Source organism: Tauraco erythrolophus, chromosome 21, assembly GCF_009769465.1.
Source record: "Tauraco erythrolophus isolate bTauEry1 chromosome 21, bTauEry1.pri, whole genome shotgun sequence".
In the NCBI taxonomy this organism is placed as follows: domain Eukaryota; kingdom Metazoa; phylum Chordata; class Aves; order Musophagiformes; family Musophagidae; genus Tauraco; species Tauraco erythrolophus.
In genome coordinates, this window is record NC_141485.1 from 3,530,423 (window position 1) to 3,544,183 (window position 13,761).

General features: G+C 41.9%; 1 protein-coding gene across 5 annotated transcripts in view; it reads right to left on the bottom strand.

Annotated features, from left to right (window-relative positions):
* Positions 1-283: 283 nt before the first annotated feature.
* Positions 284-13,761, bottom strand: part of CLTC (clathrin heavy chain) — a 33,002-nt gene continuing 19,524 nt past the window's right edge. For 2 of the 5 annotated variants that reach the window (XM_086624815.1, XM_086624818.1), the window contains 18 exons: positions 13,393-13,518; positions 12,675-12,817; positions 12,059-12,293; positions 11,588-11,710; positions 11,346-11,491; positions 10,269-10,452; positions 9,726-9,918; positions 9,114-9,271; positions 8,759-8,923; positions 8,558-8,665; positions 8,265-8,432; positions 7,946-8,095; positions 7,545-7,676; positions 7,270-7,380; positions 6,373-6,543; positions 5,865-6,086; positions 1,641-1,716; positions 284-1,302 (listed from right to left, as the gene is read on the bottom strand). In XM_086624815.1, the coding sequence (XP_086480941.1) occupies positions 1,178-1,302; positions 1,641-1,716; positions 5,865-6,086; positions 6,373-6,543; positions 7,270-7,380; positions 7,545-7,676; positions 7,946-8,095; positions 8,265-8,432; positions 8,558-8,665; positions 8,759-8,923; positions 9,114-9,271; positions 9,726-9,918; positions 10,269-10,452; positions 11,346-11,491; positions 11,588-11,710; positions 12,059-12,293; positions 12,675-12,817; positions 13,393-13,518 (2,736 nt within the window). In that variant the 3' untranslated portion in view covers positions 284-1,177. Of the gene's footprint in view, positions 1,325-1,614; positions 1,717-4,753; positions 4,775-5,864; positions 6,087-6,372; positions 6,544-7,269; positions 7,381-7,544; positions 7,677-7,945; positions 8,096-8,264; positions 8,433-8,557; positions 8,666-8,758; positions 8,924-9,113; positions 9,272-9,725; positions 9,919-10,268; positions 10,453-11,345; positions 11,492-11,587; positions 11,711-12,058; positions 12,294-12,674; positions 12,818-13,392; positions 13,519-13,761 lie in introns of all 5 variants that reach the window. The other 3 variants (XM_086624816.1, XM_086624814.1, XM_086624817.1) reach the window with 3 other exon arrangements.

Consider the following 13,761-nt stretch of genomic DNA (forward strand, 5'->3'; position numbering starts at 1 on the left):
CTGTAGTTGACCACAATGCAGCCAACTATTGAAAAGTGCTATTTTCTTCTCTCTGGCATAATCTTTCTATAGAAAAAGCATTACATATTTTCTTGTATTGCCCCCCTCAGTGCAAGACACCACTAATGGTCTCCATTTCTGCTCTTCTAATCATAGAATGGCCCCTCACACCCTCGAATGTTCGTGCTCGCATGCCCCATACTACTAGCACTGTAATACTTGGTTGGAGTTCAAAGGTCCTTTTTGAAGACAGTAAAGTGAAGCTACCACTATGCAGCATGTCCACAGTCCAGTAATTTATTTTTAAATTGAGTAATTTCAAATTGCACAAACAAAACTGAACAGCAATATGCTTGAATTCTCTCTTCTGTACACTCAAAACAGTGATCTAAAACACCACAATATCCAACATACACAAACCTCAGGGCAGGGTTAGTAAATACACAGATTGGAATCATGGTGCTCTGTTCCTGAATGGAATGTCCCACAAAAGCACAGGATACAGCACAACATAAGGTCATCTGTTACGTATGGAGTGAGCAAAAAGACACTAGCATTTTCTATATGCATAACTGGAAAAACCTGCATAGGTTAAGGAAAAAAAAAACAAAACAACTTTTACTCATTTTAATTCAGGCAAGGTTGTCTGTACGCATTTTAAGTTCTTTTAGAGCTATGCAATCCGACCAGGGTAGGATATGCTGATTAGTGTTGTCTCGTGTCAGCAGTCTTGCAAGGTCAAATACAAGTATCTTTGCTTTAGCTTTCTCCGAATATACAGTGAGACTTAAATGCATTTAGAATAGACAGTACATACCGTAAGCTGCTCACATACAATGAACTTAAGATTCAATATTAGAGTTTAACACTATAGAGTGCAAATCAGAATCTTCACAATAGACTTAATGGTAATAAGCAGTCCTGCAAAAGCCCACTTGAACAAGGTCGTTTAAACTATTCCCCTTTCAAAGTAAAGTCTAAATGACATGGAATGTGAAAAAGATTGAACAGAAGTGATTCAAAGAGTTTGCGCTAGAAAAAACAGTCCTTCATGAAATAAAGGTTACAAGAACACGAGGCAGAACTCTTGCTTTTCCCTGTTATGAGTTAAAGCGGGGAGGGACGGTGGAGTTTCAGTAAGAAAATACGCTAGCTCCAAACTGACTTGTGCTGCATCTTACATGCTGTAGCCAAAGCCTGGCTGCGGCTGCCCGTACGGAGGTGCAGTGTAGCCATAGCCAAAAGGTGCTTGTGGAGGAACTGCGACACTGGGTCCCGCTGTCAGCATCAGCTGTGGCTGACCTGCAAGGCAGAACAATTTCGTCTTTATTCCTCAGCGCGAAGAGTTCAGTCAGCAGAACTCCTGCAAATCCCTGGAGACACTTGTATGTTTAGCAATAACTGCCTAGTATGAGATAAGGCAACCTTAAATCCTGCAGTCCATAACCAATCTTAGCAGCAGCATTAGTGCGGCACTTTATCTAGGAACACACTATCTTTTGGAACACGTTCCCTTAAGACTTGATTTCACATGAAGAACGTTCCCATTTCCAAGGACTTCCTTGGGAAAACCCGTGACTAGAGAAGTGTTGATGTAAAAGCGGAATGTGTTACTGACAACACATGAACTAAAACATTACCATAAACGATAGGTTGTGTTTCCGTAGCTTGCTCCTCTTCCTTTCTCAAGGACTCTGAGGCATCCAGTTTATCCACCTAGAATTGAGACAAACCATTAAAAAAACTCCTCTAAAAGAGGTACTTACTCATGGCAGAGAAGTGGAAAAGCCTTAGTGGTATGTTAACACCCATCAAGAAAAGGAGACCATTTACAAGTTAAGATCAATTCAAGTAGCAATGTTGGTACTGGTGCAGTCAAGATTGTCTGTTTCCTGAAAAAACCCCTAATTGAGGGATTTGTGGAACTTCTTTGAGAGCTCACTCCAGGCTGAAGCTTTGTATGAACGGTCCCATACTGGACTAGAGCTACTTTGACATCAGTAAGCTCAGTGTTGCTCCAACTGCCTCAAACCAACAGCCCTAGGGCACAAACTCAGATTTTGGCACAATGTCAGTTGGAGGCCTTTGGTGTTGGAGCAACTACTAGGATAACACCCAGACCTGGAGCAGTTTCCCTTCATAAAGCATTGAGGCAAAGTAATCTGAAGTTGGTATTTGTACACAGCAGACTGCAATAGCATCCGACATGTCACTTGAGCCTCAAGATTTCACTTTCCAAACCCATTCACTCATGCAATTTAAGTTCAAATGCAGAGAATGCATGTGTATAAGACTTGCTTTTTTTTCCACTCTAGAACTGTGTGGCAGTCAGCCTAAACCCACAAATACTCAACTCGTTCAAGCTCAATACACAGTAACAGGACAAGAGCAGCCAGCTTCACTCAGCTGCACAGCAAGTGTGATTGTGCTGTTAGCCCACCCCTACAGAAAGGCAAGAGAAGAAACTTGTTCTGTTGTGAAATGTTGCTTGTTACTAAAACAGATCCAAGGAAACTCAGCATTACTACAGTTAAGGCAGGCCCTGAAACTAAAACCACAAAAATTAGGTATTGATGTTTTACCTGAGGGATAAGATTTAGAATAAAGACAACCATGCCGATTACTTTTTAAGACAGTAAGACAACTCTTGTGTGATCTGATCTAGGTGGTCCTGCTCAGGCAGGGGGATTGGACTAGATGATTCTTTGAAGTCCCTTCCAATCCCTGACATTCTGTGATTCTGTGTAACTCACAAACCAGATTAGTCTTTTGTTTCATTTGTGTCCTTAATAAAGGAGCTTGAAGACAGATTTCCTGTACTTACACAGGGTCGGCATCACTTACTCAGCTATACCAACATTCGTAAGTTGAACGGTTTTCAGCTTAACTGTGCTACATTAGCAAATATTTGCAGGCAGCTCTAACGGCTTCCTTCCATTTAGTTGTGAATTACAACATGTGTTTCATAAAACTGTTAATTTGTAACCTCAGAGGCATAAATCCAGGAAGTGGCGGAGGTCCTGAGCTTCGCAAGTTCATTCATTGACTGGGCTTTCGTGGCAAGCCTTTTTGTGGCCTCACACCAGTAGCTGGCTTGCTGCTGTCAAAGTGCACAGGAGTGTATGCCAATGCTTTTGAGATGTGTTTCCAGACACCGTGCTGAGAACTGCACTGTTTTTAACTCAAATAGCAACACACTGAACACAGAAGCACAGGTTTAGAGATGCAAATCCAAGGAGAATGTGCAGAGTTTGCTACTAAGCAGAGGCATTTGGCTTACACACACTTGGAAAGCCTCCAGCCCAGGACATTTAATGCATTTCTGACCCAGTTTTGATGCCTCCCCTCAAAGCTAAACAAATATCGACAACAACAAGCGCAAGTTTGAAACCAGCCTGCAGGATGGTTCTTACACCACTTGCTTGAGCATCACCAGGTTCAGTGCCCTACACACTTGTAGCAAGATTGTTTTAAAGGCTTTTCCACAGGGACTGCAATAAGCTGCAGAGGAAAAGTAACATGCATTCAATGTTATTGTGTTATGTGTGCATGAAAAAGAGGCAAAAGTACTGAAGCAAGAGTGAGGTCTGAAGATGACTGCCATACAGGCTCCCCCAAAAAAAACCACACGCAGCCCACAGCAATGCCTCATAGCTTAAGGAATAGTGGGATGTAATTGCAATGACTGCTACACATGCGTAGTTTATGCAAACACTGCAGTTCAATTACCTTTTTTCACACACACGCTTTCTTACTGCCTCACTTACTAGCTGCTGAAGGACCTTACACTACGCGTTTTAGTCAGGTTAGCCTTGAGTTCCAGTGGTGTGATTACAGACCTCTTGTGACCAAGAAGCAGTTTGTATTTAGTCCATCTTTAAGCCACGTGTCAGTTTGCTCGCCCTTTGCTCAACCACATTAATGGAAAACTCACACTAGGGCTGACCTCTGGTCTAAGGAGAATTGGAGTGGGTTTTGTACAGAAGCAGATGGACAGAAACCTCAGAGATTGCCCTTCGGAAGGGAAAAATTGCACAGCAAAAGGCAAGCCTCAGAAGAGCAATAAGCATTATCTTTTTTTTTTTTTTAAATGAGGTAGCAAGAGAAGTTTAGTGAAGCTGAAGAGCTTGGAAGGCAGTCTTTTTTGCACAACTACAAGAAATTTACTACAGGCAAGAGAACCACAGACTTTGTCTAATAGCTGAAGTTTTAAGTCACTATGTGAACTAGAGCACAATGTGGATTAGACTAGCACCATAAGAACTGGACACCTGAATGAGGAAGAGTCTCTTCTGAAGCAGCTAGTATCTACTCTGCCTACTGACAGCACGCATTAGTAACGGTCAAGAGATCAGAAACTGGATCACAGTCCTTAAACTAGCAAATGCCATGTTGATTTATGGTTCAGAGACAGAGGTCTTCTTTCTTATTCTAGGAGGGTCTTCCAGTCAGATTTGCCATCAAATAGTAGCACTTGTGTATCCCTTCGATTCCAGGTTGACTGTGATCCAACTGATCACCTGTATGCCCTTCCTGAGGATCTATTAGCTTATTAGTAGCAAATGAATCTACTTTTTTGCTACAGCACTAGCTACTTGTACAGTTAAACAATTTGCATATGCTTTAGTGATATTTTGTTTGGGGAAAAAGCAGTAGCAGCAGTGTAGTAAACATAGGAAAGAAAAAAACTCATGCAGAATCCTTAGACTTAGTCCTCCAGACTTAAAGATGGAAAACAAGAATCAACTTTCACCTTTTCCTTTATTGCATCAACCTGCAAAGGAATTCAGAAGGTGCAGCTTAGAAAAATCAAACTCCATATTTAGCATATAAAAGGTAGAAACAAAAGCGTCAGGGAAGAAATTAATTAAGGTACAGGCGAGTAAAACCAAAGATACACCAGAAGTATCTGCTTTAGAAAGGCAGCTCTGCTTGTTGCTAGATCTTACTGCATTGATTTCGTTAGCTACACTACAGTTATATCCTAATCCTTCAGCAGATCATGAAATTTTAATCTTTAAAGCATCTTACTCCAAGACTACTACTCCCAAGGAAGGCCTAGTATTAGCCTGGTACATCAGGCATATCTGACAAGCAATGCTATAGCTTAGATAGCTCCCCACCTCCCCCAAAATACAGCATTTAAGAACATCTACTTGCTACAGGACTAGAGAGTAGTCTGCCTTTAGAAATAACAGCCAGGCAAACCTTCCAGACAAACAGACACTCTAGCCTTCATCGAATCAAGCATTAAGTTAAGCTCTTACTTCTCACAGGACTCTTAATCATGAAGGAATTTACACCATTTCACTGGAAGATACTTTAAAAGCTTCAGTTGGGCAAATCTTAGTAGTGACAGTTGGTATTTAACTCAAATGTGGTTCAAGTCTGTCAGAGCATTACGAAGTACTTTCCCCATCCTAAGTCACTTCAAACAAAGGCCGAGTCATAATTAGTGCCATGTTTTAGGTTAAACGCACAGCAGACCAAGTTAAGTCAAGATCTAACTATAAAGCTTTTTTAGTATAGTCTAAAGTTTAGTTAGAGCTTGATCCCAGCTGGGATTTCCTGACTGACGTGGTATATGAAAAGCCTGAATCCTGGAACTACTTTAAGACACTGCCCATGGTCAGGCAAATACTACTGATGTAGATTCTGTAACTGGTGGATAGAGTGGAGTCTGCAAGTGTTTCAGTCTCTTAGAGGGCAAAGTCTCTCCCCAGATGGACTGAAAAATAAGTGTGGACATGGACAGACAGACGTTTGACAAAGCCCACATCAATGTTAGTAGCAAGCAGACAGTCTCAAGGCATACACCACAGTGACTAACAAGCTTCCAGTGTTGGAGAAGCACCTGCTCTTACCTTGGTCAAGTATTCCTTCATGACCTGAATGAAGTATGGCATGGCAAAGTCCATGATGTTGTGCCTCCACGCTGTTTCCAAGACAACATCCGGCCTCAGAAGATCGTAGCAGGTGAAGAGACAAGCACCAAAGCATTCTCTCTTGTTCTCCTGCAAAAACCACTGCAACAACTCTTCTGCCAACTCGGTATCTTTGGATTCTGAAGCATACTGCATTGCATCCTACAACAGGAGAGAGGTTGTTTAGCCTCAGAGACCATAGTACAATCACTGACAAGGATGTGGTATTTAACTAAGCTGCAATCTATTACTGACATTAGCAGAGAGAAAGCATTCTATGACTTGTTTCCAAGAAATCTGTCCATCTACTGCCACTCTGAAGCAAAATTTGCCAGATTAGCAACAGGCGCCACCACCTAGTGGCATCCAAAATCTGCAGCTTTACTAGAAAGTCATGGGTCTCCAAACAAGCCAAGTATGCTAAACCAGAGCTGTGCAGTGGTCTTACCTTATACAGTCTGTCCTTCTTACAAAGTTCTACACTCTGTTTCCAGCGATTGTTTCCTTTGAAGAGATAGGCAGCAATTCTTCGGAACTCTATTAGTTCATGTTTCTCCAAACGTTGAGCAAGAGAAATGTTGTCAAAGTTGTCATAAGCATCTATAGAAGTCCTAAGAGCCTGAGTTAAGTAGAGAAAAACTTATTCACATCTCAGATGTATAACTGCATTCTCAAAGATGCAAAAATTTTCCATAAGTTTTTAGTTCTTTATTTCTAATTCTAGGAGGATAAAGTATTCTAGCCAGACTTGCAGAGAGATCTAACTTTTTTTTTTGAGAAGCTAGTGTTTGACACACATGGAGTTCAGGGTATTCCAGTTAGCATTGTGCTTGTAGCAAAAGTAGTGCTTGCTGAGGTTGAGAGCCTCTGAATACCAGACAGCTGTTCTCTGAAAACAGTCGAACAGCTAGGCATCACTACTGTTTGCCCTTTTTGTGAACTCTTTCCTTAGCACCCACTGTTTGACTTAAATAAAAGCTGTTCTGTCACACTCATAACAAAGTAGCCAGTCTATCCCCAGTAGGAACGACTCAAAAAGCTCCCACAGAGCCACTAACGGTTCTCCACTTAATCCTTGGCCAGTCACCACTAGTTCAGTTCGAAGTGGCAAAGAACATATACTTAAAGAATGCAAGCTAACAGCAAGCAGGTAAAATCTACTGAAAACAAGAGGGAATTATGTTTCTAGACATCAAACACACATCCAGAACATTAGGTTAATCTGACACAGATACCAGCTTGAATAAAACTGTGAAATTCAGGAATAGCTGCTTCTATTCCGAAGCATACACAACATGCAAGTCAATGCTCATTCCAGATACTACCATTTCAAGACAAGACATACCTGGTAGTCTTCTTCAATAATGAAGAGGTTGTTCAGGGACTCATTCACTGATTTGTTGTTGTGATTTTGAACAGAACGCAAGTAAGGTTTAACCAGTGGTAGCTGTTTAACCTTCAAGGAATCAGGTAGATAAATTTAAGTCAAGGTTAGTTTTTGCAGAGGTCTCCTAGCATCTTCCCCGTGAGGCAGTAATGTAGCTAAGCATTTTAAAATGCTATTACAGCTAAATGCTTTTCTAATTGCAACTTCTTTGATCTAGACAGTAGGAAAATTACCTTTGTGAAGAAGGTGACAGCACGAGTGTGGTCAAGCCGAGGGGACAACACCATCAGCAGATCATTGAGCAACAGAGGTTTAAATTCCAAATAGAATTGAACTGCCTTGTAATACAGCTCCACATTGGCCACCTAGAGATTAGGAAGGATGCACATTCAGAGCTGAAACTTGCTTGTAGAGGAATCCGAATGAAAGACAGACATAACCTTAGATATTCCAGCACAACTGAGCCACCCATCCAAGACTCTTTCTTGTCTCTAGAAATGTCTTCAGTTACTGTAGTTGACTTGCTTTGAAATTACGTGGCAATATCAAGAACCTTGAATTTTAAACTAGCAAAGGAAGAGATCTGAAGTGCAGATAACAAGAAATTTACTTCCTTTCACTAGGAAAGTAATACCTTAGTGATGATGTCTTTGAACTGGCCTTCCTTCCAAGCATCTGTTGGGTGATTCATCATTGTGATTATGGCGTTATCATATTCTTCATACTTATCATATAAGAACACCAGTTCAGCCCAGAGATGAGCTTGTTCTGCAGCTCTGAGAACCTAAGCAAAAGGTATATTAGAAATTCCAGTTAACATACAGTGCTATCAGCATCCATCAGTGCTCAGGCTTTAGTGCTATTAATAAGCTCAAGAGCTGCTACTGCAAGAGCTAGGGTAGAGACAACCCCAACATATGTTTTAAGTTAAATTTAAGGCTTCAGACTTTCACCTTGGGAATGTTGACTCTGGACCAGAACAGCTCCAAGTGCTCCCTCATCTTCTGTGGCTTGAATTTGGAGTAGAGAATTGCTAGCTCTGTAAACATCCCCATGTGTGCTCGCTCAAGTCCAAGTGCTGCTTCCAACATAGTTATCAGCTCTTCGAAGTAGCCACGATCCTAAGAGGTACAGACAGTTAGATGTTTCACATTAGGAACCAACCTGACTCCAAGTTTCTAGCTTCGGACAGAGTTGCCAGGAAAGAATTTAGACTGAGTGTACCAACAGGAGTCAGCTTAATTACCTGGTAATAGTTAATTAGCTCTTCCAACTCATCTGCATGCACTACAATATGGAGTCCACACATCTGGGCCAGGCGGAACTCTTTTCCATCAACACAAGCAAAGCAGACCTGGAATTGACAGTTGCATTATTGCTTATAATCAAAGCTGCTGAAGAGGCTACACCCTTGAAGTCCCTCAACTTATTCAATCAGTAAGTTTACCTCTTTCCATGTGCGAGTACTGTTTGCTTTCCGAGCACCATCCACAGCTGCCTGGTATTCACCCAGGTGAACTAAAGTCGAGGCTAAACGGCCAAAGTTGGACACATTGTTATACAACAGCTTAGCTGCTTCATACATCTTTTCATCGTAACAGCGATCACCAACCTAAAGGAGAACATAACCAGGTTATTCTCGCAGCTTTTCAGTCAAGAGCTTACCTAAAACACGTACTGTTCAAGCCATTTTCAAAATGGAAGAGCCTTTACAGTCCAAGATCTATCTGCATATCCTGTGGTTAGCAAGGCCTCAGGAGCCTGCTGCTGTGATTCAACAAAACTGAAACAGTCTCACTCACTTGCTGGATATGTGCGTTGTTGGGTCCATTGATGAACTCCTCTAGCTCTGCCAGACGATTTGTTTTAGCAAGAGCAAAGATTAATTCTGTTTCCACATACGACTCCCGGGCCTTCTTGCGTGCCATCTGGAGATACTTCACCAGTTCTTCCCAGTTGCCTATGAAAGAGTTCAGAATGCTTACTTCCCACCATTGAGGACACTTGTGCTTAAGCTATACTACCAGCTCAACCTGGTTTGACATAAGTATTTCTACAGCTATTCCCCAACAATCAAGACTAGCCTTCACACGCTACACTAGATTAATAAGGTCACCTTATGATGAGTGTAACTAAACAAATCCTGGTATTTAACTTCATGCAAAGAGCTCCTTAGTAGCAACTGCTCTGACGGACGTCTCTGGCTAGCTAAAGAAGGTAGTTGTAAGACCACTGATTATCTGCAAATGGAATACACTATCTTTTCCTGTTCTCACTTAAGGCAGTCTTTGAAGGACCAGACTCCTCTACTGGCATCAAGATACAGGTTTGTCAGAACTGCAGTTTGAGCAAAAGACCATGCAAAAGAGCTAAGCAACATCAACAGTAAAGATTTAAATAAAACTTAATCATACCACTGGCATTGGCAGCTTGAACAACTTCCATGTACGAGGAAGGATCATCTGCTTTAATATACGAGTCAATTGCTTCCTTTACCATCCCTTTCTGAAGCTGTGCTTTAGCCAGCTGACTCCACACAGCAGGCTCATTGCAGCGTTCAGCAAATTCATACGCACGATCCAGGTTTCCAATGTGCTCTATTAATACCTAAAGAAAGGGTTACCACGATGGTTACCATGATCAGCTGCTCTCTGTAAAGGTCAGTTTTACAAGACACTGAGCTGTGTTTTATGGTAGCTCTTCAATGGATCCACAGTCGCTTTTAAAATAGGGACTACTCTACTCCACACAGCGTAAGTAACGTTACGCTTACGAAGTTTCACTTACTAGGGGGTTCAGTACACAATGTTTGTTCTACTTGGTGAGACAAGGCACTGTGCAGCTTTGGTCACGTTGCTAACTGGTTTTAGGTACTGAAGTCACCAATTAACAGGAAAGTCCTCATGTGAGGACGCACATGTCACAAGGAGTTATGACAGACTGAGATTTTAAGATACCTGCACAGCTGATGTGTTGACATCAAACTTCCTGAAGATAGCGAACGCCTCCTCGAAAAGCTCATTGCTGATAGCTATATTGGCTATGTCTGGAGCATCATAGTTATCCAGGCGATTGATGTACTCCATAACACGGGTACGATCAGCCTTTATAGCTGTAAGAATGAGAAGGTTCTGCAGATTCCTAAACAGAGAAAGAAAACATTAGTGCATATCAAGTAATGATGAAGAAATTCATCCTCCCCTCTGGGGAAGGTACTAGTTTATTTGCTGTTTGTCCTGGCTTTGACTGGGTCAGAGTCAGTTTTTCTTTTTAGCAGCTACGGGAGCTCTGTGTTTTGGATTTAGTCTGGGATTTGTTATGAGAAGAATGCTGATAGCACACCGATGTTTATAGTTGGTAGTGAGACAGCAAGGACTTTTCAGCTTCCCATGTTTTTGCTAGCGTGCAGGAGCACAACAGGCTCGGGGGGAGGACGGCCAGGACAAAAGGGCCCACAACTTCCCTTATGATTTGAACTTAAGACTTAGGATTGAGGGCCAATTGAGTATTCCATATCATGCAATGTCATGCCCAGTATATAGATGGGGGTTGACCGGGAAGTTGAGAATTCTCTTCCAACGGCTCACTCTCTCAGATACTCAAAATTCTCTCTCTCTCTTTTTGGGCCTCTCACTTGTCTGAGATTGCAGTGTTGCAACCTATCTGTTTTGAGATAGCTTGCTGGGACAGGACAAGTGTTGGTCACCAGGTGGTGCACAATTACATTGCGCATCACTTGTTTGTATATACTATTATTTTATTGTTATTAGCTTTAGTTTTTTTATTGTTATTAGCTTTAGTTTTACACTACTACTATGACTAAATTGTTCTCATCTCAACTCACAAGTCTCCTTCCCTTTTTCCCTTTAATTCTCTTCCTTATTCCCCAGGGGTGGGGGACAGTGAGCACGCAGCTGTGTGGCATTTAGGTGCCAGCTGGGTTAAACCACTACACTGCTCCACATTACAGCAATTTAACACCTGTAACAGGTACAATTTCAAGTTTCCTGTGACTTAGTTTTGACTTTACACACCTGTGCTCACTGAACACAGAGTTATCAAGAACTATTTTCTCCAGCAGTTCAATAAGCTCATTAGGAAGATCTGCAGTCATGAAGGCCTTCACAGTAACCGAGACTTCCTCAGGGTCCTGTGTCTCTGACAGTGCAGTCTGTACAACCTGTAGGCAAAGTCAAGCCATTGACAAATCCATTAAGTCAGGTACTAGCAAGTCAAGTTAGGACAGCAAAGGATTTTCATATTTTGTCAGTTATACCTGGTCGATTAGCGGTCTTCTGTAAGGGTTGCTTTCCAGTAGCACACTGGCCCACAGTTCAGGGTCTTTACGGCGAACTAAGTAGCGGGAAAGGCTTTTGAAGAGGGAGTTCTCATTGCACACCTAGTGAAAGGCAAAAGTTCATTCAGAGTGAAGTCATAGCTATTGAGCTTACAGCAGATGAGCTAACTGCATTGCAACATTAAATAAGCCTGCCTGAGATGCAGGCTAGAAATCTCAGGCTTTAATATTTCCAATTAACCTCCCATTCTAGGGCAGCCAGTGGAGTCTCTCATTTCTCACTAAGTTGCAGAGGGAGATTAAATAGCTATCTATTCTATTAGAAGTGAGCAGTTCCAGCTTATTACTTTTTAGGAAATAAATGCTTTTGTCAGTCATAAACCTGAATATCTATCCCACGATATTCAGGTTAGAATTTAACCCACGAGTCAGCTGCCTTGGCATACATACATTAATAAGTTCCAAATCGCACTGTCCACGCTCATAAGCCACGCAGGCCAGGTGAGGGTCCCTCTTCTCACAGTACTTGCCAACAACGCGGCTATCGTAGTAAGGATTCTCACGCAGGAATCTTTCTGGGTTGTTGTTGCTATCGATGTATATTTTGGCCAGTGCATTATGAGTTGCAGGCTCCTCACAACCCTCATGAATTCTGGCTTCCAGCCACGGAAGAAGCAGTTTCAGCCTAGAAGGAAGTGGTTTTCACATTAGAGAGGTCGAGTGCACAAGTACCCACTTGCACAGTTTCTTCACTACAGAAGTCAGTTTCAGTGTAGGGTATAGCCAGTAACTACATCCCAGCTACAGTACTTCATTTCGACCTAAATTCTGGTTCATTATTATAATGGTATAACCTTCTGACACTATGAAGAACATCACACACCAAAGACTCTCATTATCTAGAAGCTGCAAAAGGGAGATCTCTGCATCAGCCAACAAGTAAAGCAGACTTTTGCTGCTTGCTCATCCAATGGCAGCTTCTTGTTATGTCAGTACCAGCTTTAGCTATGAAATGAGGATGTGCATTGATGGATGAGCAGTATAGCCATTATAAGAAGTTTAATACCTGTTTCTTTTCTCAACCTCTGCAACAAGCTCATCAGTCGAGAACTGACCCCTCACCACAAGAATAAGGTTCTTAATGACATCTTCAGAGCAATCCACATCAAGCAATCCCCCAATAACAACAGGCAGACGGCTTGGATTCACCTGAACAGGATCATTTGAAGAAGTTAGTTTGTTGTCACGCAGTACAGGCAGTCAATACTTATGCTTAGAAGCACACGCGAAGGCTGCGTGTTGAGATTGACCTCATCTTCCTGCCTTTACTCCCAGCTTCCTAAGGTTCAGGACAAGCTTGAAAGTCAACGCTTCAGTCAGCAGGGGTTCACATCAGAGTTCAGTGGCTCACTCATGCTCAGTCCCCATAGGAAAAGCTCCTGAGCAAACCAATTTGTCCCTGCAGGAAGTATAAACAAGAACTTCCCCCTCTAAAATGCTGGAAGTCAAAATTAACTTGAAAACTCCAAAGTTATTCTACCAAGTCTTCGTCCTTCAGGGGACACATAGCAGGGGTTACTGCTCAGCCTGACTGAAGAATAAATAAGAGATCTGACTCACATGAGGGCTAACTTACCAGAGGCAACTCATAGGTACTTAAATATCAGTCTCAAGTATGAGGCTGTTTGCAGTATACTGACAAACATAATGCCTACAGTTGCATATAACACCAGAAATACTGATCAGTTTGACTCATTAAAGCCAAGAGACAAACTGTAACTTACCTTCTGCACATAAATCTCAATATATTTTTGGAGATTATTTCTATACAAGTACAGCACCAAGTCGTGGACAAAGTCAAAGCGATCACACACAATGATGAGTGGCAACTGGTCAGTGAGTTTAGCTTCCTACAAAGAGAAGAGCTTCAGTAACTTGGTTTTGTTCTCAGGCTTAAGTAGACAAATAGAGTCACTTAATCTGTTAAAGCAGCTGAACTTGGAAAGTCAAAATTCAACAGTCAACCAAATAATGACAGCTTATTGTTCAACTAATTGTTTGCAATATGTAGCAAGTAGGAGTACTCACAGCCACTTTGGGGCCTACAGCAAGAAGCTTTATGAAGTTTAACCCTGCTCCTTTGCATGGCAGAG